The sequence below is a fragment of the Puma concolor genome, chromosome A1, assembly GCF_028749965.1.
Source record: "Puma concolor isolate L17-30 chromosome A1, mPumCon1.1.hap2, whole genome shotgun sequence".
Classification (NCBI taxonomy): domain Eukaryota; kingdom Metazoa; phylum Chordata; class Mammalia; order Carnivora; family Felidae; genus Puma; species Puma concolor.
Genome location: NC_141667.1, coordinates 237,809,021 through 237,835,549, shown reverse-complemented (window position 1 = coordinate 237,835,549; position 26,529 = coordinate 237,809,021). Strand labels below are relative to the sequence as shown.

The following is a 26,529-nucleotide window of genomic DNA, read 5'->3' as shown; positions in this document are numbered from 1 at the left end:
TTAGGGATCCTGAAGAGCTGTGGGCTGCATTTGAATGAGCCATTCGAGAAGCAGAAACTTGAATCATCCTAGCGTTGAGGCTGGATGTGAAATCTACAAACAATTGCAAAATGAGTCTCCCACTGAGTATCCCATCCACCCTCACCCATTCTGAGAGGGACAGGGGACTGTGGTTGTTTCGGCTTCTCACAATCTCGAAACGAAGCAGACAGTTTATGCAAACATCGAGTCCAGTCACAGGCACCGACTGATGGCATATTACACAGCACTAATGGCCTTGTTGCGACTTGCACTGGATGCAGAGGAGCAGACATGCTCCTTCTCTTGTAATCTGGCTGGACGGAGACAACCTGAGGGCATTGTGAGACCTTTTATAACGAAGGATGAAAATGTGTCAGGCTGCCCCTGGAGTCTCCAGGGGTGCAGGCAGTGCTCGATTTTAATGTTGCGTCGGTTTGGGAATGTTCTAGGACAGGCATGGGGGCAGGCCCAGGTTTTAAGCTCAGTGCTGTCACATGAATCTTGAGTACCGTCATCTGAGTAATCTGTGCTTCAGTGCCATCTATCCAAGAGCAGGTGCCAACATTTATGTCTACAGTAGATCAACCAACCAATTAATTCATGAACCTCTGCTGGGTACAAGGATATGTGTAGGCCCCATGATAAACTCAAAACAGTGACAAGGTGATAACCGGTTCTAGGTGGGAACTTGGCATGAGCAAAAGGAAGATCCAAGAACCCAAATTCTGACTGAGAGGAAATAAACTCGGGTGACCAGTTGGCCCAGTTGGCCCAGGGATAAGGTGTTTTCCAGGACATGGGACTCTCGGGGCTGAAACCGGAGAAGTTCTTGGCAGACTGGGATGTCTGGTCACCCTATTGTTCTATTAAGTAGAACAATGTAATTGGAAGGATGGCTCAGTGTCATGAAGTAGTAGAAATTAAGGCAAAAACAGGTTTAGAAAAAACCACATCCCTTTAAGTCTAACACTTTGAGACTGTCTACAGGGGTCATCATCTTTGGGAATCCCTTCCTGATGCTCCTAAAATTAATGCCCCCTTACTCAGTGGGTTATGGGCATCTCACCAAATTGCTTTACCAAGACATATTTATAATGATAGGTTTTGATGGCTGCCTTCAGAACAAGACTTCTATGAACTCTTTGAGAATAAGAACGGTGTGCCACATGTAAATTATTTAAGTTTATCTTGACGTAATATTGTTATCTATTATCCTGCCTTGTCAATGTCTATGCCAACGTAACAATTCGCCATATCCCCACATATCTTTCCAATGTGAAGATGTTTAAATTTTTACAACACTGAAAAGTCTAAGTATTTACTTAAACCTTAAGTTACAGATCTAGTAAAATACACACAATGCCGAGTTTCTGATGGGGGCAACATGCTTTTTAAAAGACCAGTGACTTACTATTTCGTTCATGCAGCTGAACAATGTGATTGTTGTGTGCTGCTTGGAATGAAACTGAAAATCACGGAAAAAGGCTTTTCCTGGAATTTCCGAGAAACATACCAAGTAGCATTATTTAGAACTAATACTTTGACCTCTATTAACTAACAAGGATTGTGATTCAATCACTGGTTTTGTAGTGAGTCTTGCAAATTGTGGGAGCTCTGCCAGAGCTAGATTTATGAACAGAATACAAGCAGAATTTTAGATGGGAATATTGTGAAATCCATTGTCTACAAGCTGGATTCTGGGGTGTATGAACTTTAGAATAGAACATTTCCTTTCACTCGTAATGAGAATTCTCTGAAAACAACTATGACCAGTAATTTTTAAATGTGAATTTAGAATACTTGAATTTGAAACCCAGAACTATATACCAGGTTGAATGTACGTACAATTTGTAAGGTGTTCACGTAAATTACAGAAAACGTGCCACTGGAGGAAAATACATTGAAATCTGAAAGTCTAAACCTTTCGATCGCAGCGCAGTAGAAGATGGCCTTTGGGAACATCTAACACCTAGCTGTAAAGATTAGGACCCTGGGACCCAGTGGTTCTGAGACACATACTCCTCGTCAGGCCACCACGGGTGGAAAGCACAGTGGAGCGGGAATCAGAGGGACCAGGTTCGGGCCCAGCACTGCCTCATGGTGGCCATGCCTGGGCCCACACTGCCCATACCTGGGGGTGATCCTACAGCACTTCCTTTCCCTCCAGATCTTCCTCGGTCACCAAGTTTAGAGATTCTAGTCCAGTCTCAACAATCCACGCTCAGTGTGGCTGCCGCAGCCTTATTTCCAGCCTTTTTAGGCCAGTGCCTGCCCCTTGGACACCTGCATTAGCCTCCTGAAAAATCTCCTGCCTTCCTTCGCATCTGACTCACCTCCAAGCTGGCCGGCGTCCTTCCCAAAACACTGCAAACGGAGTCCTGCCACTTCATCTAGTATCCCCAGCTGCCACCTCTGAACCTTGAGAAGATGTCAGATCTCAGCCGAGTACACGATCCCTTTCACTCTAGCCATGCTGAATTATTTACAGTGAGGCTTTCTCATGCTGCTGTGCTTTGGGTTATTTCCTTGTTTGCTCTGATTTTCTCCAGCCATTTCTGTCTCATTGTATTACACGGAAGCACAATTCCCAGGCTCCTCTGACAAAGGGCTTCTGGCCAAGTTGGCCAAGGGTGGGGATGATGTGCGTGGGAGGAAGGTAGACACCAGGGTATTTCTCTCTGCGTGGACTACAGCAGGGGCATTTCCAGCAGCCGCTGGTCTCCTCTTTTGCTCCAACTTCTGCTGGCCAGCTCCTCCCTCCTAGGTCCCAGCTCCCACCAGGGGGCACCAGTGCCCCACTCAACTAGAACCACCTCCCCCTGATCCCCCCCCCCCCCCCCGCCTCTGGGTCAGTAGCATTTTCCTGCCATTATTGTTCACCTGAGTTCCTTTCTCCTCTTTTGTTTCTCGGCTGTGTAAGAATAATCCTATTTTAGATTCTCTTTGTGTGAAACACCTAGAGATGTTTCTCTTTTCCTGATTAATATGTGCTCTGCCTAATTAACTTTCATTAATTCAAATCGACCTTTCCCTCGAGAAACGCTCTTCTTCCTGTCCAATTCAGATGCCATTTCTCTGTGGTTTAAAAAAAAATTTTTTTTTTTTTTTAACATTTACTTATTACTGAGAGACAGAGGGAGACAGAGCATGAGCATGGGAGGGGCAGAGAGAGAGGGAGACACAGAATCCGAAGCAGGCTCCAGGCTCTGAGCTGTCAGCACAGAACTGGACGTGGGGCTCGAACTCACAAACCGCTAGATCACGACCTCAGTCGAAGTCGGAGACTTAACTGACTGAGCCACCCAGGCGCCCCTCTGTGGTCTGTTTTATACATTGGCCCTTCTCAGCATTTACCATACTGCTCTATAATTCTGGTTTCTCAGTCTCCCTTCTCTGCTAAACCCTAAAAAGGTTGAAAAGTCAGAAACGAGGTCTTATTTAACTCTGTGTTCTCAGCATTCAGTGGGTTATTGAATACCTTAGGTGTGTTAACATAACATGCGGGGCGGGGTAACTCTTAGCCATGAGGGCTGTCCTCTGCACTGCAGAATGTTAGCAGCCTCCCCGGCCAGCGCCTTAAAATGATGCCATTAGGAAAAAGAACTATGAGAAAGTTGTGAACACCACAGAAGTGCTATTAATTAGCTTCAGAATGGTGTCTCTGAAACTATTGGAATTTATCAGTTTCAATCACAACACAGAGTGTTCTGCATACTGTGAGGGTACTGATAAGCCAATTTTTAAAATACTAATACTGTTAGCAGCTAGTTTCCTGTGGTAGAAAGCTCAACTTAATGTTTATCTTCCATTATCTTAATAGTTACATCTAACTTTGTGGATGTTTTTTATACATTCAGTGAAAAGGAACATTTAATACACTGTCTACAGTAAATACTGACATGTTAATAGTTACCCAACTGATCACTTTTTAACTATCAATACAGGTACTTCATTTCAGTAGGTAATCAAATTTATCCAAAGTTTACTCATTTGAACGCTCACATTACACAAAATATGTATCTGAGTTAGTAGGACAATTAAGAATTTTATAAACATTTCATAACACACTTAAAGTGTTTTCTAATGTTGGGGCTCCTGGGTGGCCCAGTCGGTCATCTGACTTCAGCTCAGGTCATGATTTCACGGTTTGTGAGTTCGAGCCCTGCATCAGGCTCTAGGCTCAGAGCCTGGAGCCTGCTTTGGATTCTGTGTCTCCTTCTCTCTCTGCCCCTCCACTGCTTGTGCTCTGTCTCTTTCTCTCTCAAAAATAAACATAAAAAAAAAAAATCAGATGCTTTGGGGCACGTGGGTGGCTCAGTCGGTTGAACGTCCGACTTCGGCTCAGGTCATGATCTCACAGTTCGTGAGTTCGAGCCCCGCGTCAGGCTCTGTGCTGACAGCTCAGGGTCTGGAGCCTGCTTCAGAGTCTGTGTCTCCCTCTCTCTCTGCTCCTCCCCTGCTCACACGCTGTCTCTCTCTCAAAAATAAATAAAGATTTAAAAAAATTTTTTTAAATGTTTTCTAATACTAATGTTGAAATGCATATATTGATAACATCTACTTCCATCTATCTGTCTCAATACTAATCAGCAAAATGTGAATTAAAAAATGTTCAAAGAGGGTCCAAAGGCACTGTGATTATTAGGAAAGTGACTTTCTTCTGTAAAATTATACTTTCTTTTTTAAGTATAAAAGATTTATTCCATAAAGTAGGTCTTGGAAATATGTGATACAACCCATACTCTAACACTTTCCCTACTCTTAGTTCAATGAAACTATTTTAATTTATTAAATGTGAAACAAAAGTGAGGTGGCATATATATTAAGCTGGTGCAGGCCTTTATAAATCTCTTTATCCAGGGACTTAAAGTTAAATGCATTCATACTTGGGTAGAGAATAAGATGCTCTATTTCACACCAGATATTATCATTTTAGCCTAAATCAGGTCTAGCTATACTGTAATCTGAGTACCCGAATCATGAACTTCTATCATGTCAACCAAGATGGCTATGAAAAAAGACACAGGTATGTAGCGAAGACCTTCTGATCAATATTAATTTCTAAATATTTGACAACGATAAACGCTTTACTTTATTGCCATTACGTGGAATTGTATTTCCAGTAAGTTACAGCTTAGGGATTGCTAAAAAGAAAGCCCCCTGGTAGTAAGTCTTTCTCAGATGCTGAACTTGCCCATTTTATTCTCCGTCTTTCTCTTCCTGCCAGGTCTCTTCCTTCTTATTATTCATTCCACTATCTTTCCCAGAACCTCGCTGAAACCAAGCCTCGGAGCAGAAGCTGGAAATTCTAGCACCCCGCATTATATGAACAGGCTCTACTCTAACGGTACAATAGGCAATGTGCTTCCCTACAGACTCTGCCCCCCAAACCATACTTAACTAATAATAGTTAATGGTTAACCATAAGTTACAACATTTCCATAGCAAAATATATCTAAGACTCAACTGTGGGTTCTAGTTCCAGGGAGGAATCTGCTTCCCACCCCAAACCCTCACAGTCCTTAATATAAGATACTCTCCCTCTCTTCAACCTCTCACGTCCCCTCGGACAGCTCGACCCCCGTGTGTACATGTCTGTCAAAGGAAGAATGTCCCTCACCCGTGGATCTGGTATCCTTAGAGCCTCTTCTGTTGAAGAACTGGGGGAGGATGCCTCAAAAAAGCCAGAGCTCTGGCTTCGTTTAAATATCCAATCACTGAAGTGTTTAAAAATGGGAAGTGTACTCGAAAAGGGAACTCTGGATGAGACTGCACCGCTGTGTCTATGGGAAAGGTGTCAATTCCATACAAGCCGTGTGATTGTCTTGGCTTGTCTTTATCTGGGTTACTAGGCTAAACCACATTCCTGTGGGTGAGACGGGGTTTCCCAGTGGGGATAGGTGCTTGCTCTGTCAGTCCCGTGGGGCGGAAGGGGTGGAGAAAATGAGGATTTGCCAAGGCGAGGAAAACCTTCCTTTGATCTCTGAAACTGGGGGTCAGGCAGGGATAGCAAGACACGCTAGAGTGGGTCTGGATGTGGGGGACAGCTGACGCAAGCTTCCCTTCCCTCCAGCACCCAGCAGGGTCCCAGCCTCCGAGCCTCTCCTTCCCCTCCCTCCGCTCCCACGTTAAACCTCAGAGCTGAAAGGCCCCGGAACACTTCAGGAGAGTCACTGCCAAATTAAAGGTCTGAAGATGGCTTGTCTTGACTCCCTGTACTTCGTCCCCTATCTGCCATCGGCAGTAACCACCAGGGTTCACGATTAGGACTACCTAATGCGTGTAGCCAATGCCAAAACTGATGTCACCACGGAAACTGTATCTCCCTTGCACTTCCTGTTCAGAGCAGAGAAAGTTTTCCAGATGGATGGCCCTCATCTTGAAGGCACTTTGAAGGTCACTGGAGCAAAAACAATGTTTCTACTTGCTAGAGGCGGGTTTGCAGAATCTGGGGCCACGCGTCATCAGACTCACAGTCCAAAACACCGGGTGCGGGCTGCAGAGACCCCTTCCAAGGATCAATGCAGCGTGTAAATAGTGTTTGGTAAGATACACTCAATAACTGTTTATGAGAGGGCATATCTGTGGGGCGCCTGGGGGGCTCAGTCGGTTCAGCATCCGGCTTCGGCTCAGGTCATGATCTCGTGTTTGTGGGTTCGAGGCCCACGTGGGGCTCTGTGCTGACAGCTCGGAGCCTGGAGCCGGCTTCAGATGCTGCGTCTCCCTCCCTCTCTGCCCCTCCCCGACTTGCACGCACACGCCCATGCTCTCTCTCTCAAAAATAAACATTCAAAAAAAAAAAATTTAAGGAGTGTGTATTTGCATTGTATTTTCCCTGAATTTTTTTTTTTTCTGCTCAAGGTTTTTGTTTTGTGTTTTGCATAAAATGAGTCTCTAAGCATAGAACCACAGTTTATAACACCGCACGTGGGGGAAATCAGATCAACTTTCAACTGTTTTTTTTTTTTTTTAATTTTTTTTTTTTAACGTTTATTTATTTTTGAGACAGAGAGAGACAGAGCATGAACGGGGGAGGGTCAGAGAGAGGGAGACACAGAATCTGAGACAGGCTCCAGGCTCTGAGCTGTCAGCACAGAGCCCGACGCGGGGCTCGAACTCACGGACCGCGAGATCATGACCTGAGCCGAAGTTGGCCACTCAACTGACTGAGCCACCCAGGTGCCCCTCAACTCTGTTTCTACCCAGCAGCCAAACAAGTTTTAACTTGGGGGTCGTCACAGCAGCCCATTGTGCCATCACTGAGGACAGAGGTCCAGAAAACACTTTTTCCCTGCTCTGTTCAGCCAGGTATCCCATAGTCTCCTATTGTTTTCCATATTGATGCAGTTGCTAAAATGCCTTATATTGTCTAATTTAAATTGTCTTCTAATTGAACTGACATTTGGATATTGTCCCTGTAAGCCCTTCACGCCTCCTGGCGGACATCCTCCTCCGGGAGACATGCTGGGCAGCAACGTGGATGACGCCACCGAGGAACAGAGCCAGTGGTTAGCGGACGACTGTTCCCGAACACAGGCCCCCTACGTCACACCTCTGCCCGTGGGACGGCACAGCCCAGGCCGGGCAGGAGCTGGTCTGTGGCCACTCTGTTCGAGGAGGAGGCTATTCTGGTGGGTCCATCCCTGGGAGACGTCCTTCATACCGCCGGGGCATGAAGAAGTGATGCTGGGGACTTCAGACATTGTTCTGGAACATAAAGAAAACTTCTTGCTGCTGCTGACGAAACCATATTCTCACACTCTCCCGTGGCTTGGAAATGCAAACTGGCCTCAACTGCAAGGAAAACCTCACAGAGGGACAGAGGAGCAGAACCCTGGCAAGGAAGGCTCGTGGTGGTAAACAACAAAAACCAAAAAAACAAAAAACACAGCATGTTTCTCAGGCTTTCACTGTTGGTGCCAATTTCTCTGCAAATATTTGTCCTCTGAAAAGGGGCTCACGGGCAACTCAGAGGGCTCCCCAGTGGCTTCTTTGGAGTCTGCCATTCTTTCTACACACCAAGATTTGTGGCCAGAAGCTTCCATGGGATCGCATAACCTGCTGCCTCATCACTTGGTTTCCTTGTTCAGGGCACGGTTCTGGGTGCTCGCTGAGATACATCCTGTGGATACAGCCTGTCACGGTGGCTGTCCTTACCATCGACCCTCCCCACTAATGCACTACATACAAGGAGGCAGTGAATGTAAGACACAAACCATGCTTTATCCCTTAGAATCTCCACCCCTCCGCACACCCGCCCCGGGAGCATTTTCCTTTCCTTCCATTTTCGCTTCTGACTTTCTTTCCAGTCAGGTCTGTTGTGTCAACCTGTGGGGCCTCACAGCCCGTCAAATACACCCAAGCCTCCAACACCGGGCCTGTGGGGAGACGTGGCCGTCACTGTGGCCGTGCCATTCTTCCTCAGCTTCACTCACCCGACGTGACGTTCTGGCTCTCGCTAGCCAGAGGCTTCTGGGGGCCTAACGTGACAGGAGCGCGTATCAGACTCGGGAATACTCTGGCACCACATGCTACTGACACGGTTTCTCTGACACAGGGCTTAATAATGTTCGAAATACATCAGATGCAGGGCATGGGTGGCCCAGTCGGGTAACCATCTGAGTCTTGGTCTCGGCTCAGTTCATGCTCTCGCGGTTCGTGGGATTGAGCCCCATGTCGGGCTCCACGATGACAGCACGGAGCCTGCATGGGATTCTCTCTCTCCCTCTCTCTCTGCCCCTCTCCCCCCCCCCTTTCTCAAAGTAAAATAACTTCAAAATACATGCATCAGAGGCTTGGCAGAGCCCAAAATGGAATGAATACTATGTTCTGTCTTTTGTGGAAAGTTTAAAACCACTTTACGTGCTAAAACCAAAATAAAACAAAACAAAAAAACTAAAGAGCGAGAAAGACTTAAGTGTCTGGAACCTAAGAAAGGCAAAGTGGAGTAGTGTACAAGGTGAAACCCGGTTGCTCTCCTGAGTCCAGGCAGCTGGGAAAGGAACCAGATTTGCCTTCTGGGAGCACCTGGAAGGAGCCAGGGCTGAGCAGGCCCCAGAGAGTGTCCCTCTCAGTAGGTCCACACCTCAAACAGTCACAGCTGAAGGCAGGCTAGGTGAGAAGGGGCACTGCGCCGAGGCTCGGAGTTGCTGGGCGCGGGCTCTCTGCCCTTTCGCTCCCTCTGGGAACCCGGGCCGTCTGCCGCCCATCCCGACCCCAGGTCTCCCAACGTGATGCTAACATTTCATTGAGAGTATTTCACAGGGTTGTTATGAGACGCAAATTCACCGTGAGCAGAACATCCTCGTAGAAATATTAACCGTGCTTACAGCACGACGCCTTTCTTTTGCGAAGCACACGTTGTAATGTTATAGGTCAGTACAAAAAACGTGACTAGGAAATGAAATTCCAGCTCAAAACTTCTAGATCAAAAAGAAGTGAAATACTCTGATGTAAATTCAACGGACTGAAGCCTATTATACACACGTCTGGACTTGGGCAAAAGTAAGAGAGCTCACGCGGTCCACGCGGGTGCAGAAAAGGTGCCCACGTGCGTAGGTCAGTGCTTTGGGACTCACAAATGGAAGCACGTCCCGCTCCCTACAGCCATCCTGCCAATGCAAAGGTCAGTGTCAGACGGGCGTGTAAGGACCAGCCATGGAGTACCTAAACGAGGGTAATTCCCAAAGGACGGATCTGGAGCCAAATATATATTAAATTCCATTATTTCCTCGTGACGTCAGCTCTAACGTTTCTTCACACACGTGCATGATCTATACCTTAGGACTCTTCCTTACCCTGACGTGGAGGTATGAATAACAGAAGTCTCCAAATTTTGACAAGTAGTATTCTAAACGTCAAGTTAGAAGTCAGCCGTTCAGAATTTAAAACACATTTTCCTCTAAGATTTGTCTATTATCTGCCCGATCCCCTTAATTTGTAATGTAAACTGTTTCCAATAGTAATGGGACTGCTGTATTAATAACTGAAATTATGAGTACATTCAATTTCATTAATGGGAGCAATTAATAAAAAGGATGAACCTGATTTCTTTGGCTTAGGGTCATATGGTAGGAGTGGAAAAAGCATAAAGAAGAGCTTTGCACCCTCCTTCCTATACAAGAAAGACCCCGGTGATATTTGGAAGGAGAGCGTCTGTCTTCGGAATTCTCTGACCTTCCTCTCTTTACACCCATCCTCTGTGAGCTGCTCCCACCCCCCACCCTTGACATGTTCCATTAGGTAAGAGGTTCCTTCTGCCTCTTGGCCACCTTCCTCTGATTTCTCAGTCCAGAAATGTCCTCGATGCTACGGAGACGGGGCAAAGCCAGGCAGGCCGGCGCGCGGAGATAAAACCTGCCGTCGTGTCCTTGGCCGTAACTCACTACTGCGCTAAGGTCGGGCCTGCCCTGGAGTCGGCAACCCTACCCTAGCCTGCCAGCCACATCTCGTGCTCGTGGCATCTCGACATCCCAAGCCTGTCCCGTTCGGCTGCTGTTTCCCCGGTGGCGGTGATGTCAGAGCTCGGGGCTCCGCAGTGGTCCAGCCGGGCGGTGACCTCTAAGGAAAAAGGTCTGCGAGTCTAAGCGTGCCTGGCCACAAAACAAAGCCTGCCCTTTCATTCTGTCAGGATCTGCCAAGGTAGCTGTGCAAGCGCGTGCTTCAGTGTGGCCAACAGAACTGTATTCGATTTCATTTCAAAACAACCGTGCTTCGCGTCTCCCCCACCAAAAAACCACCTGCCAGAAGTCTGCTGGTTCGTGTCTTCTCTAATTATAATTTCAGAACTGTAACGATACAGCAATCGACTTTAGAGGCCCAATAGTCTCACCTGGACCAACTGTTCTGACGCAAGAGTTAGGGGGCGGGGGGGGGGGGGGCGCGTGGCAAGTCAGGGACCACGTAAGTGGCACGGGGCCACGTGCAGGTAAGAACACCAGCAAAGTCTGTCATCCCTGGAGCGGGTGTAAATTAGAGAGAAACACGGATGGCCTCAATGGAAACGAAATTCCTGTGGTCTGTTTCAAAACTTTGTCTTTTAACGAGAAAGAACCTCTTGTGAGGCATCATTCATTCATTCATTCATTCAGTGCTTCCTCGGTTCGTCCCAGCTGGCTGGTGTTGGGGGAGACACAGGGGTAGAGGCACACGGCCTCGGCCATCGCGGACCGTTCTCCGGCCGAGGACAGAGACACAGCTGAAGCTTGGCCAACCCGCCTTTAAACTGCGCCGGGCCACTCACGCGCGGGCTTTTTTCGAACAATACAACAGCATAAATGTATTTTCTTTTTCTCACGATTCACTTGATAACGTTTCCTTTTCTCTAGCTTACTTCCTTGTAAGAATACGGGACATGATACATACAACATACCAAACACGTGTTGGTCAACTGTGTAGTTGGCAGTCAGGCTTCTGGTCAAGGCTTACTTCCTTGTAAGAATACGGGACATGATACATGCAACATACCAAACACGTGTTGGTCAACCGTGTAGTTGGCAGTCAGGCTTCTGGTCAAGAGCAGGCTGGTAGTGGGGCGCCTAGGCGACTCAGTCGGCTAAGCATCCGGCTGCAGCGAGGTCACGATCTCATGGTTCGTGGGTTTGAGCCCCGCGTCGGGCTGTCTGCTATCAGCACAGAGTCCGCTTCAGATCCTCTATCCACCCCTCCCTGCTCCTTCACCGCTCACCCTCTCAACAATAATAAATACAAAAAAATTTTTTTAAAGAATAGCCTATTAAGTAGTTAAGTTTACGGAAATTCAAAGTTATACGCAGATTTTTGAATGTGTTAGGGGTTTGTGGCCCCTAAACCCCATGTTATTCAAGGGTCGGCTGTATAATTAAATAAGCAGTTGTGGGGTGCCTGGGTGGCTCAGTCAGCTGGGCGTCCAACTCTTGGTTTCGGCTCAGATCACGATCCTTTGGTTTCATGAGTTTGAGCTGGGTATCAGGCTCTGCACTGACAGCGTGGAGCCTGCTCGGGATTCTCTCTCCTTCTCTCTCTGCCCCTCCCCCATTCACGCTGTCTCTGTCTCTCAAAATAAATAAATAAACTTAAAAAAAAAGAAGCAATTGCAAGAAACTCTGCATTGCTATGGCACCTGAACTGGCCTCCTTCAGGAAGTGACACGACACTAGGACCTGACACATGATTGAAGGGGAAGGGTAGCGACCTGGCTGGAGGACGGTGGGCAAGGAGAGGCTAGGGCCTTGTCAGCCACGCTGAGGTTCCAGGCTTTATTCTGAGCGTCAGGGGAACCGTCAGCAGCAGGCGACCTCCAAGGACCTGGAGGCAGCAAGACTAGAGGCTGAGGAGGCAGTTACGAGGCCGACAGAGCCGCCAACATGGGACAACCGTGGCCTCGGCTCACGATGGGGGCTGTGAGACGGGGACGGTGCCGGACACAGAACGCTATGGCCTGGTGACTGGCTGGGTGTGTGCCGTGAGGGGGAGGGAGTCGGGTGTGACTCCAGGTGACAAGCCGGACAAACGGTCGTACGGTTTACCGAACCTCTGAAGCCTGGAGGGGAGCGGATGGGGAGGGACGACGAGGACTTTCCGATCAAGAGACGCTGCCTTTGCTTCACGCTAGTGGACACGCTCAGGCGGCCGCTGCAGATCACCCTGAGCCCGGAGTGGGCAGCAGGTCTGGGCTCGAGGCGCAGACCCCAGGTTAGCCTGTCACTTTGGAGGCAGAGCCCCACAAGAGGGGGCCGGAGAGGCACCCCTAAGTGACAGCTGGAGACAAGCGGTCTGGAAGAGGGAACTGAAAAGGAAATAGCAAACAGGGTGGATGGGGCATGCGGCCTAGAGAGTCGAGTCTTTCCTTCCCGTTACACAGGTCAGCGCCTGGAGCTCCAAGAACACGGGGGCCGGTGGTATCACCTCGTGACAAAGGTCCTCACTTGCTTTTTACCGGTTAGCCTTTGGCAAGAACTATCTTCTCACCTTCAATTTGCTCACCGCGCAATTAAAACGCTCATCTTTTGATCACAAAAAATTGCGTGGAGTTACAAGTCTCATCTCTCGGTCCCCTTGAGACCATCCGACTGTCTGCCTGTCCAACTGAAAGTGTAACTGGGGCCTAACAGAGAAACAGGAACGGGTCCTTCAACGTGCTTACTGGTGATACGACTGTGATTACTATGCATTTTCAGGTTGAACCCCTAAAATCCGCTTGATCCTAAGCATAGCTCTCGTTCCCCTAAGTTGACAATTAGCACCATTTCTCACTGCATCCCTGTGATGAGGGATCCGCACACAGGAACTGGGGGTTTACCGATACTGCGCGAGGCTCAAGAAACCACGTTCTACGTGGGCCCGCTCTGCGGAATTACAATGTTGCCCAGGAAACAACACAAACATAATTAGAGGGTCCTGTTTTCTAGGAATTTTGTGAACGTTAGTTAAAAAAGAAAAAATCAGAACAACCTATATCCAACCTTCAACGGCGGAGTGACTGTTCGTCTCTTGAGACGTCCGTGTGACTTCAAATTGCACCAAGCATAATAATTTTGGAAGAAGTTGAAGCTTTTCTTAACTTTCTTCTTTCTCTCTACACTTAAAAACATCCTTTTTCAGGCAGCTAATTAAAACTATTTAGGCACGTGGAATTGTTAGGTATTTCTTGTGGTCTGGGGGGGTTCTATAAAAGACTCACTTAAGACACGGGGATCAGGGACTGAGAAAGCTTGGGGACCCTCTGAACCACAGAGTTAAACCTATTTGCAGCTAAAGATCAATCTGGAAAGCGCTCCACCCCCACCAGGCCTTTCATGACCTAATCACTGAGAGCAGCCAGTGTGAACCACCATCCGGATAGGAAGGCAAAACGGCTAAGAACTCGGGCTCTACTGATACTCCCCGGCTGGAATTCTAGCAGCACTGGGAGATTGTGAAATTATGCTATTCAACTTCAGTCCTCCTCAGGCACATTCTCTTTTATTCCACAGAACAGTCTGGGGTCGAAACCACCACGCATCTAACCAACAGGAATACGGAGGATGTGTTATTCATCCTGATCGGCCGCCGAACCTATCACAAGCCATCACTGGAATCGAGCTGCTTCCTCCCCAGAACCCCTCGCTATTCTGAGAGGCCGCGGGGTCCTCGATTCTAAACACGCTCAGCAACTCTGAGCCTCACTTGACATTAACTGCCTTCCTCCGGCTTGCTGACAAAGAAATTCCAGTCTCAAGATTATTGGCAGACCGTAAGCACAAGGCTCGCCCCAACCCAGCTGAAAGCTTTCAACAGCTCCCCATCAGGCAGTGCCGCTCAAACTTTGCCTCTAAACTACCCCTGATAATGACAATCAATGAGAAAGTCTACGTGCCAGGCGTCCTCAACGCTCATGACCACCTTGTACTATCCCACCCATGGCGCAGATGCAAATCTGACTTTGGGCCGTAAGATCACACAGGAGCGAGTGACGGAGCCAGCATCGGTATCAAGTAATCTGGTCACACCGCGTGAGCCCTTAGCCCACTGCAAGCGCCCATCAGCTAGTTCGCACCTTGGGGGAGGCTGTGGAAGCAAGTGAGTGAAAGCAGAAAATGTAAAGCTTCATGGCTTGTCTTTACGAGTCATGTAAATTTTGCATCCTTTTTAGGAGACATGTTTTTACTTAAAATTTGTTAATGTTTATTTATTTTTGAGAGAGAGAGAGAGAAACAACATCCGAAGCGGGCTCCAGGCTCCGAGCCGTCAGCACAGAGTCCGACGCGGGGCTCGAACTCACAAACCATGACATCATGACCTGAGCTGAAGTCGGACGCTCTAACTGAGCCACCCAGGTGCCCCAGGAGGTATGTTTTTATTTTAAAAAACCAATGCTTCCGGGGCGCCTGGGTGGCGCAGTCGGTTAAGCGTCCGACTTCAGCCAGGTCACGATCTCGCGGTCCGTGAGTTCGAGCCCCGCGTCAGGCTCTGGGCTGATGGCTCAGAGCCTGGAGCCTGTTTCCAATTCTGTGTCTCCCTCTCTCTCTGCCCCTCCCCCGTTCATGCTCTGTCTCTCTCTGTCCCAAAAATAAAAAAAAATAAAAAAAAATAAAACGTTAAAAAACCAATGCTTCCTAGCTTATACCCATTAAGGATGGCTTTATCCAAAATACAGAACATAGCAAGTGTTGGCAAGGATGTGGAAAAATTCGAACCGCTGTGCACTTGCTGGTTGGGAATGTAAAAGGGAACAGCTGCTATGGAAAACAGGATGGAGGTTCCTCAAAAAGTTAAACACAGGATTCCCATAGGATCCAGGAACTCCACACCTAGGGATACACCCGAAAGAACTGAACGCAAGGTCTTGAAGAGACTATTTGCACACCTGTGTTCGTGGCATCATTATTCACAGTAGCCAAAAGGTGAAGCAACCCAGAGACCATCAACGCATAAACAGATCCACAAAGTGTGGACTCTACACAACGGAATTATCATCAGCCTTAAAAGGGGAGGTGGTTCTGCACTGTGCTGCAACACGGAGGAACCTTGAGGACATTATGCTCAGTGAAAAGGGCCAGTCAGAAAAGGTCAAATACTGTATGATTCCAATTACACTGAGGTACTCACAGCAGCCAAGTTCATCGAGACAGAAAACAGAATGGTGGTTACCAGGGATTTTGCGGGGGTGGAGGAGGAACGGGGAGTTAGTGTTTACAGGATAGAGAGTCTAAATTTGGGACGATGGAAAGGTTCTGGGAAAATAAAAATGCTCTGGCTTAAAAAAAAAAAAAGGCAAGGAGCAAGAAGCCAATTTCAAATTTACCGCTGAGCACATTAAAATTTTCCACAATATATCTGATTCAGGAAAATTCATAATTATCCTATACAGTTTCCAATCTCCCTGAGCACAAAGCTTCCTCAGACGTCTAGTGGGGATAACAGTCCCAGATACCTCGCAGGGTTGGGGCAAGGATTAAACAATAGTATTCACGCAGCAGGGTCTCGCACACAACAGGTGCTCGGGAGCAGCTCCTGGTTAAAATTCCATGCAAGGCCCTCGGTGACCTAGCTCCCGCCACCGTCAGCTGTGAGAGTCAGTTCAGGAAGTGAAACTTCCCCAATGGCTTCCTGAAAGCGACAGGTCCCGCGGCGGGCTGCATCTAACACACACCATGACATAAAGTTAGGTTTGCGTGTGACTCACGCACCCCACCGGACACTCAAGCCCTCTGAAGACGGGGCCTGTCTTAGTCACCCCCAGCCACAGCATGTACAGGGTTTGGGACCTAATAACAGCTCGATAAATATTTGATGAGATATTCAGGGTCTCCTTGTAAACATTCGGTCTGGATGCCTACAAGGTAAACTTATCCATCTATGAGAGAGACTACCAAATTCTTCCCGTGATTTACCTGTACGTTATAATATCAAAAAAGAGGCTTTCCAGCTTCTTGTCCATACATCTACCAAGAAAAAGAGAAGTCAGTCTGAAAATTGATGGGCCCGTTAAATTGAAGCCAGAGAAGTTAATCCCAGTTCTTGCCTTCAGGAATCAGCCATGAAATGAAGTTTCTACGTTACTGGAGTCCTACCCTCCCAATACACACGTGTGACTGTCTATCTTCATGTAACACCCGGAGACCCGAATACCACGTCTAATCCTCAGAAGCGATGTTTACGGAAACATGTGAAGGGCCACAGGAGTTTGATCCCGTGTCTTGATCCGACATCTGACTAGGCAGTTACTGAAACAGCCTTTATGAAATGAAGGCTTCTTTGTGCGAAATTCAGAGGAAAGATGGAAAAAGGTGAAATGCTGTAGTATCGGCAGTTTTTCCTCTTCTCTTAAAATTTTTTTTAATGTTTACTTATTTTTGAGAGAGAGAGAGAGCGCGCGTGAGTGGGGGTGGGTCAAAGAGAGAGGGAGACACAGAATCCGAAGCAGGCTTCAGGCTCCGAGCTGTCAGCACAGAGCCCCACGCGGGACTTGAACCCACGAACTGTGAGATCATGACCTGAGCCGAAGTCGGACGCTTAACCCACTGAGCCGCCCAGGTGCCCCTCTTCCTTTTCTCTTAAGTGATTACCCAGGCACCGATTTGTATCCTCCATGGAATGGTCCTTGGGGGGGAAGGGCGTGGTGTGTGAAAAAGTGGCAACTCCAAATATCTGTTCCTCTGAAACCCTGACATAACAAAATCACAGCATAATTCTAAGAGCTATTTATTACTTCGTAAGTTAGGGTTTACTATTTCCTCATCAACCCCCACCACACTGGACAAACACGTGGAATGCTTCAGCTTGAGACCATTCTTTAGTTCGCAAAATAAATGGCGTCACAACGTTATTCTGGCCTCTCGTGAGTGCTGTGCTACCTTTGCTGATATTTTTTTTAATCCCCAAAAGTAGGAAATGTAAAAAGAGAAGAACAAAAGAAAAAAGAAACCCTGCCTAATGAGAGACCTGTCACCGTCTTCTGCCTACGTCTTCTGAAGAAGAATATTGGACCTATTATCTATTATTTTCCAAGATTCTTCCTCCTACTCCCTTCAAGTATAAAACCTTGATTTCAAATTTCTTCCCCAATTGCACACACACAAAAAGTCACAGGCGTTCCAACACTGTTCCTGAAAGAACAGGTAAAGATAAAAATTAGGAACTTCGGCCTTTCACCAAGGCCAGTACTGGGTCCCAGGGACTGCACTGGCAGGATGCCCTGCCCAGCTCTGGTGCAGATGAGAAAGCGCTCAAGCAGACATTTGTCCCCAGGCTCGTCTCAAGAATGTGCTGTTCTCTGTGGGACCAAGTGCCCTTTATGGTCATGGGCAAAATATTTACAGCCGCCTAGTTAGTGCGGCCGTACAGCTTTAGAGTCAAAAGAGGGCTTGGGGGCCCGGTCACAAGGGAGATCAAACTCTTCTGGACAATGAGATTATTAACGTCCTTCTGAAATGAATCCTAGGAGAGTTCAAAAACAAACTCAACCACCACAGAACAAAATGATCCTTACGTGTTATCTTCTAAAAGCAAGAGTAAACGCCGACGTATGGGAGACGGGAGTCACGTATTACAAGGCCATTTATTTTAACTGTATAAAAATAAACACTGCTACAGGATGGGTAAACCTCGGAAGCTACGTAAAACCTCAAAGGGCTCAGGAGAAGACGACGGACACGAAGCCCACGTACTCTTTGGTTCTGGGGACACGCTGCGATGCCCAGAGAGCAAACCCATAGGGACGAAAAGCAGATTAGTGGCTGCCGGGGGCCAGGGGAAGAAGCAAGTACTGCCCCGAAATGGCCCTGAGGTTTCTTTTTGGGATGCTAGAAGCGTTTCAAAATTAGATTGTTGTGATGGCTGCATGGCTCTTTGAGTTTACTAAAAATTACTGAAGCTTCCAAATTAAAATGAGCCAATTAAAAATGGCAACTGGGGGGACTCTTGATTTCGGCTCAGGTCGCGATCTCACGGTCCGTGGGTTCGAGCCCTGCGTCGGGCTCTGTGCCGACAGCTCGGAGCCTGGAACCTGCTTTGGAGTCTGTGTCTCCCTCTCTCTCTGCCCCTCCCCCGCTCACACTCTGTCCCTCTCTGCCTCTCAAAAATAAACATTAAAAAAAATGTTTTTAATAGTGATCAAGCTGTTAAACGTAACAAGTAAAAAGCATTAACCATAATTGCCTTGTGATTGATTAGTCTAATAAACATTTGAGGAGGATTCAGACAACAGGTCACATAACTCACGGTAAAGTGTGTATTTACTCTAAGTATTCAGGTCATGAATTTCCGTCGAAAGAGCCCCAATTTATTTCCCAAATCCCCACCTCAGAAAAGTCTGTAATATGCCTCACGATTTTTCCATCCTTATCGCCAACGAGCTCCCAAAAGTCTTCCTTCTTGATGGTTTTCCTGTCACTTTTTAAAAAAAATTTTTTTAATGTTTATTATTTAATTTTGAGAGAGACAGACAGCCACAGAGCGTGAGTGGGGAAGAGTTAGAGAGAGAAGGAGACACGGACTCCAAAGCAGGCTCCAGGCTCCGAGCCGTCAGCACAGAGCCCGATGAAGGGCTCGAACCCATGAACCGTGAAATCATGACCTGAGCTGAAGTCAGACGCTTAACCAACCGAGCCCCCCAGGCGCCCCTCTGTCACTCTTTTTAAGGGACTTTAAAACAGACATCTTGATTTCTTAGTACCTGCCTATTTGGACTTGAGCTTTTCTCCAGGGCACGACCCTAAATTACAGAGGAGAGAAAACCTTGTTCCTGTGACTCGTAACCCTCAGAGCCACGGAGAGAAGCCTTGCACAACAGGGCAATCAGGAGCTCCCTGAAGGAATTATCTTTGGGACATACCGTGGGTGTGATCCAGAAGGTAGAGGGGTTCCCCATCTAGAAGCCGCGCTGTCGGGGCTGGTGAGTTCTCTGTGCACAGCCCCCCGGGTCAGATTCAGGATATGAAGACACGGTTTACCTCGGTGGGAGGAACTGGCCGGTGTGAGCTACCGACAGAGCACCGGGGCCAGGACAGGTGCTGTGGGGCGAGGGCTGCCCCCGAAAAGGGATCTCTGCTGTCCCTAGAGTTTCAAGTCGATGTCGCTGTCCAGCCGGCTAAGCAGATAATGTTCCTGCACGCTTTGCCCGCCGTCTGTCCTTCCTTAATGGCTCCCCAGGCAAGACTGGCCATACCTTCCAAAACGAGTCACATAAATGGAGCAGCAGGTGCCCTGGGTGCCACCACCAGCTTCTACGGAAAATTCCTCCTTTCTCGCAGCCTGACTGCAGCCCCCCGGTGGCACCTTCACCTCCAGCTACACTTTTGGCTGCTCGTTTTTGCTTTACACTTTGAAATTAATGACTTATTTAAAACAAGATTTGAAGCTCCTATCTCTGTCCAGTCCTTCTCACTTGGAAGACTCTTCCTCACCTCACGGCCACCCTTTCTCTTTCTTCCTCGCGCATGTCTTCCCCTCAGGGAACTATTTATGTCTGACCTTAAAACGTCACCCAAATTAATCTTCCTGTTCCTGGTAGTCAGATTTCTTCGCAGATGGAATTTTTGACTGTTAGGAATGATAAAGACTTTTGTTCGGTGTCTCATTTTACAAAAGAGGAACTGAGAGATCAAAACTAAATAGCTAAGATATTTATAGGAGCTTAATTCACGGGTGCCCAACCTTGGAAGCAGTCAAGGTGTCCTTCCAGAGGTGAACGGATGAAAAAACGTGCTGCAACCAGACAATGGGACATCACTACAGACAATGGTTTTTATGTCTATGAAAAGGAGTGAACTATTTAGCCATGAAAAATCTCAAAAGCATAATGCTAAGTGAAAGAAGCCAATCTGAAAAGGCTATGTTCTATACGATCACAACCATATGACATTCTGGAAAAGGCAAAACTATGGAAGCAGTAAAAATACCAGTGGGTACCAGGGGCTAAGGGGAAAGGACGTATGAATAGAAGGAGCACAGGGAATGTTTAGAACAGTGAGACACTATAATGGTGGCTACACGTCATTATACATTAGTCAAAACCCACAGCCTGCACAACACCAAGGTGAACCGTCACATAAACTATGGACTTGAGTTAATACTAAGATTTAATACCATTGGCTCATTGTTTCAAATGTGCCACACTGATGTAAGACGTTCCTAACAGGAAACTGTGTGCAGGGGATACGAGTATTTGGAAACGCTGTACTTCCCAATTAATTCTTCTGTGAACTTAAAACATAAAGATCTAAAAAATAAAATGTATTCATTCAAAACATAAATAAAGAGCTGCTGACTGAGTGGGACAGTCAGGCCAGTGACACAGGGCTTCTACTACTTGAGAGCTTTGTACACAGCACAGAGGGTCCTTGTTCACCTAGAGAGGTGCCCAGAAACCACCCTTATGTTAATAGTTCTGCTAACCTACGGTAAAGGGAGAACCACTACTATTAACAGCATCAAAATTCAAAAATACATCCCTCCAATCAAAACCCAAACTCTGTATGTGCATAACCTTGACCGGCTGGTTTTCAAAACCACATGAAAGAACAACAGCTTGGGGATGGCCTGCGATACTCCTGGGGATCTGGGGACAGGGAACGGGGAGGGGAGGCATGCCTCGCCAATGTCAGGAGCCTCAATTCCAAAGCAAGATTAAAGTTCGATTATTACATGAAGTTGAGTGTTTTCACTGAAGAAATAAGTACTCTGTTTGTTTGGCTTTTTTTCCCTACTTGAAGTGAGATTTTTATGACCCAAAAGGAACTAGATGAGTCACGGGAACTGCCTGAGTCTTCATGGAGGGCATGGCAAGAACTAATCACAGAGCTAATTTAAAGGGACTACAGGGGGCGCCTGGGTGGCGCAGTCGGTTAAGCGTCCGACTTCAGCCAGGTCACGATCTCGCGGTCCGTGAGTTCGAGCCCCGCGTCGGGCTCTGGGCTGATGGCTCAGAGCCTGGAGCCTGTTTCCGATTCTGTGTCTGCCTCTCTCTCTGCCCCTCCCCCGTTCATGCTCTGTCTCTCTCTGTCCCAAAAATAAATAAACGTTGAAAAAAAAAAATTTAAAAAAAAAATAAATAAATAAAGGGACTACAGGAAGCAAAAAAATAAAGTTACCTCATGGCCACGTCTCATGTGTTATGCTTATTCGACTCGCTGGCTATATGAAAACATATTGTTTGGGAATATATTTATACGTGGAGAACCAACTTAAAAAGTTAACAAGTGGTAATCCCCAAATTCAGAATAATGGTTACCCCCTTGGTAGGGGTTGGAAGCATTTGAGGACAAGGAGGGAATATTTACAGATGGTGGTGGTATTTTATATTTCAGGTTGGGCAATTCATGTGTGTTATTTGTCAATCTTTGAATTTACACATGTTACAAATATCCTTTGTGTAAGTTAAATATTTAATAAAAGTTTTTTAAGAGATAGACAAGGGTTAAAAGGATGGGTCCGAAAAGATTAATACAGGGGCACCTGGATGGCTCAGTCAATTGAGCGTCCGACTTTGGCTCAGGTCATGATCTCACGGTTCGTGAGTTCAAGCCCCACGTCAGGCTCTGTGCTGACAACTCAGAGCCTGGAGCCTGCTTCAGATTCTGTGTCTCCTTCCCTCTCTCTCAGAAAATAAACAACATTTAAAAAAAAAAAAAAAGAAAATACTAATACAAAGAACAGATAATATAATAGAGCTAAGTAGGTGTGCCAATCGCTTGGCATCAGACAGGCCTATGTTCAAATTCCCAACATACCACTCAGCAGCCATATGACCCTGAACAAGTTACATAAGTATTCTGAGCTTCAGTTCCTGGATCCACACAAAGAAGGAATAATAGTGTCCTTCGAGTTGTAGCTGGGTTAAATAGGGTACTGCCTGTTGAAGAGGAGTCTGACAAAGTGGATAAAAAGAGCTCCTCTTTGTTGGTCATTGACCACACGCCAAGAGCCCTGGGAGGTACCTTATAGGCACGATCACAGTGAATCATCTCAAGGTCATATAGTAATAAGCAACAGAGATAGGATTTGAACCTGTAGGGAGTCTGATTCCAGAGCTAGGCTGTTAACCACCATGTGACTCTCTCCGATGAAAGTCATGTATCATTATTAATGGTGCTGTTTATGTCGTGCAACTATGGGAAATTCCAATACCCCTGGTCTACACAAATGGTAGATGTTTTGATCTGAGCAGTCTTTCCATCCCTCCCCTAAACCCATACACTGGCCTGTTAATTTGGGGTAATCTATCCAGTTCTAAGCACCACATCTTAAGCAAACAAACTGCAGATCGGTTTGAACAGTGGTCTGCCACCCACATCATTCCAGAACAGTAGAAGAATTCTGGGATCCTAAGCTTTAAAAAGACAACTATTAGGGAAGATATCACAGTGATTCTCTTATGCAAGGAGTAGAGATTCGAATGTACATCCTTGGGTAGAATCAGTGCACAGAATGAGGTTGCTTTCATTGTGGGACAGAGAATTCACGAACAATCAAGGAAACAGAACCTGCCATCTCGTAAGGTTCATGCTTCCCACAAAGGAGGGCTCAGTAGCTGAAGGCACAGACCACAAATGCTGTGCGTACTGGATTCATAAACTCTAAGGTTTCCTCCACCTTTATGCTTTTCTGATCCTGAAATATCCAGCATCTATCCTAAAAATGCAATCCTTACATAAACAGTGGAAAAACCCTGAATGAAGGAAGGGGCACCAGCCGTCTTGGATGCCCACTGGTTATCCCTTGGGAACTTGCCTTTGCTGGGACTCTTCTAACTTTGCTGAGCCAGTTTCCATGTGCTAAAGATCACACGTGGGACAGGCTCACACAATACCTGGGCTTTTAAAACAAGGACAAAGAGATTATAACACAACAGTCACCTGTTTACCTGCAAAAGCCTACGTCCAGTTGTCCAGTTTTAAATTCCAAACAACGGTTACTTAGGAAGCTGGTGAAGACTGCCACAAGAATGACCCAGTGGCACCCCTACAGTAATCCCAAGCCCAACTTAATAACTCAGTGGGAGCCCCCTGTGGGTTTTGTTGCCGGAGTCTAAAGGATTTAGTGGCAAAGCTTTTCGGAGACCTCTAGACTTTTTTTTTCTTGTTTCTGGAACCTACGGCAAAGCAATTTGTATCTGACGTAGGCTTGGGGCTTTCTTACAAAGTGACTTTCTGTGGGTCTATCTGGGGGTGGGGAAGGGAAGCTGTGAGGACCTGACATTTTAATAAGTCAGTTTAGAAACAAAATGAGGTAACAAGAGAGGAAAAACGGGAAGGTAAGTTGTTGGAAGAGCTCTGCTTTAAAGAAACCAAACATGTTACGATAGGACTTGAGCTCAGGACAAAAATCTGCCTCCAGAAGGCCCTGTGCTCATTGAGAGACACAGGGAACGCGATGGAATTTGGGCGATATTAATGGTCCTCTCCAATGCTTATACGCATTTTTAAAAATTGTCCAGGGGCGCCTGGGTGGCTCAGTTGGTTGAGCGCCCACCTCTCGATTTTGGCTCAAGTCATGATCTCAAAGATCAAGCCCTATGTCAGGCTCCATGCTGGGTGTAGAGCCTGCTTGGGATTCTCTTTCTCTCTCCCTCTCTGGACGCACATGCATACGCTCTGTCTCTAAAAAAAAAAAAAAAAAAAAAAAAAAACAAAAAGTAAACAAAAACCAAAAAGACACACACACACAAAAAACAATTACCCAGAAATGAAAATAAAGCGAAGGACGCCCACCTTTCAGTACCCACCCAGAGCAGGTCTAACGAGCCCACCCAAGGTTACTCCATTCTCTAGGAGAATACACCTTATTCTGATTTGCTGTTTGCTACTGACTAGGTAAGTTACAGGTTAAACGTGTAGATCCGTTTTGTCCAGGAGCGATAAAAATAATTTCCGCCCTGCAAAGAACATACTGCAAAGGTTACTGCCCTGTAGGACTTGCACGAGTTTTGCCTCTAACTTAGCAAACATTTCAGCAGGCCTTTCCTGGCAGAGTTGACAAATCTCTGCTCCTCTTGAAAACTGCTTGATACATTTAATCTATATTTAACCGCCAATGTGCCATTTACTCTTTCCCTCTTTATAACTTCTATTTTGTCTATGTCACAATTTTTGTCACAACTATCGGATGTTTAACTACTTTATCATACGCACGTTAGTTAACGTAGCCGTCAGTTATGGGGGGTTCGGAGAATAGAATGGAAGACTTGTTTCCCTCTAAACACGAGTCGTTTCTAAAGACCGGAAAATTAACTAAAACTTAAAAAAAAAAAGTTTGATCACAAAATAAATATTTCCAAATAATTTAGTCCTACTTTCCAACATATTTGATCGCTACTCACCCACACCTGGCAGCTGGTTGCTCATTTCAAACTCCTTCGCAAATCAGTTCTCGTCTTCCAGTCAATCCAACATGCTAGTCTAATTTAGAAATCATGCCTGTTGTTGTCTCTTGAAATATACTCCCCTCTACTAATCTGCCAGTTTCTTCAGGAAGCAAACAATATTTAATGAACATTAAGTACCAGACATCGTAATAGGCAGTTCATGTGTATAAACAAAGAAGAAACCAGAATTGTTTCTAAAACGAACTGCAATCTTGACTTTCTAAACACATCCGAGCCCATCTAAGTGCTTATAATCTTTTTTACCTCTATCCTTGTCCTATAAGTTGGTAGTATAGATGTTATATTTATTACATGGTCCTACTTAGTTTCGATGGCACTTAAACAGGTTTTCTTTGCTCTACTCCTTCTCCAGATGCTATATCAAGTGCCCAGACATGTAAAAAGATCTAGAACAGTCTAATTACTCCGGTCTCTGCCCTCCAATGTAATTCCAATTACCTTCATTTCACACACAAGGACACGGAGTCCTAGAGATTTATAGGGAGGTCCAAAGCCTCACAGTAGAAGGCCTAAGGTGAACCCTGACAGAGTAACAGAATCTGACCTCTTCTCTACCACACTCCACTGCCTCTCAAACCTGAGCTAGTTCCAGAAATTTCCCACATGAATTTAACCATGCATGATCCCTTGGGGGAAGCAGAGTGATGCTTAGAAAGAGTAAGTCGCTTGACCAAAGTCATAAAGCAAGTTTAAGCACTGGGACAAAAACTCAGGTCCTTCCCGCTGTAAACTGTCATCTTCAACTCTTTATTCATACATATTTAAACACCCTGCCCCCAAATCTCTTTCCACAGTATCCTTGTCTCTTTTTCCTTTTATGTTGCCTTGTAGTTGATTTCTGGTATCACATCTTGATGCTGTTTGCTCAAGTACCCTGCAGGATCTTAAAGAGAACGGATAACATCTTTTATGTTTATGTCCCTTGTGCGGGGACCAATCGACACTTACTAAACGTACGGATATCACGAAAAGGACAGTAAAAAATCTGTTCTATGTAAGTTGGACGTTTTTCTAGTGTGCTGGAGGAAGGTGCAGCTATTTTCATTTGATGTTATGTCATTTAAGACTTCATTCTATGTTATGACAAACTTTAGTTATTGATTATGTAAATATTATGAAACAGAATATAAATTCATGTAAAGGTTAAAGATCATAGTGTAACGCTCCAAAGTCAAGTTCGCTTGCAACAGCCCTCTTTCGGTGAAGCCTTCGAACCCTTTGGGGGATGCCTTCATTCTCGCTGTCGTCACAAGGACCTCACTGAAGACACCAGAGGAGCACTGATGGTGACACGCCTCACCACATTTGAAGACCATAGGAAACTCTTAGGAAATTCACCCCAGACCTCCTGACATGTCCCAAAAACTCTGCATGAAGTGCTGCCACTTGTGCTGAACTTCATGACACCAAACCCTTTACTCAAACACAAACAAAGGCACGAAAATTAAGTTTCAGTTTTCCCTATACGGCGGCCATCGAAATCATACGGAACGGGCTTAGTTTTCAGTTATTTTCACAAATGAACACCTCAAATTTACAAATTATCATAGTACCCGAGAATATATCCCCAGTCCTATGGGGAGCACTTTTCATTAATCCAAAACCTCACTTCAGTTAATACACTCAGCCTTTCCCCCCCCCTTACACCTTTCTAGCCAACTCGT

At 46.3% G+C, this 26,529-nt stretch overlaps 1 protein-coding gene across 4 annotated transcripts in view; it reads right to left on the bottom strand.

Moving 5' to 3' along the window:
- The window catches only part of SPATA13 (spermatogenesis associated 13), a 346,879-nt gene that overhangs the window by 83,095 nt on the left and 237,255 nt on the right, over positions 1–26,529 (bottom strand). For 2 of the 4 annotated variants that reach the window (XM_086715128.1, XM_086715139.1), the window contains exon 1: positions 2,355–3,109. The exons of the other annotated variants lie outside the window; for them this stretch is intronic. In XM_086715128.1, the coding sequence (XP_086571254.1) occupies positions 2,355–2,411 (57 nt within the window). In that variant the 5' untranslated portion in view covers positions 2,412–3,109. Of the gene's footprint in view, positions 1–2,354; positions 3,110–26,529 lie in introns of those variants that run through there. 4 annotated transcript variants of the gene reach the window in all.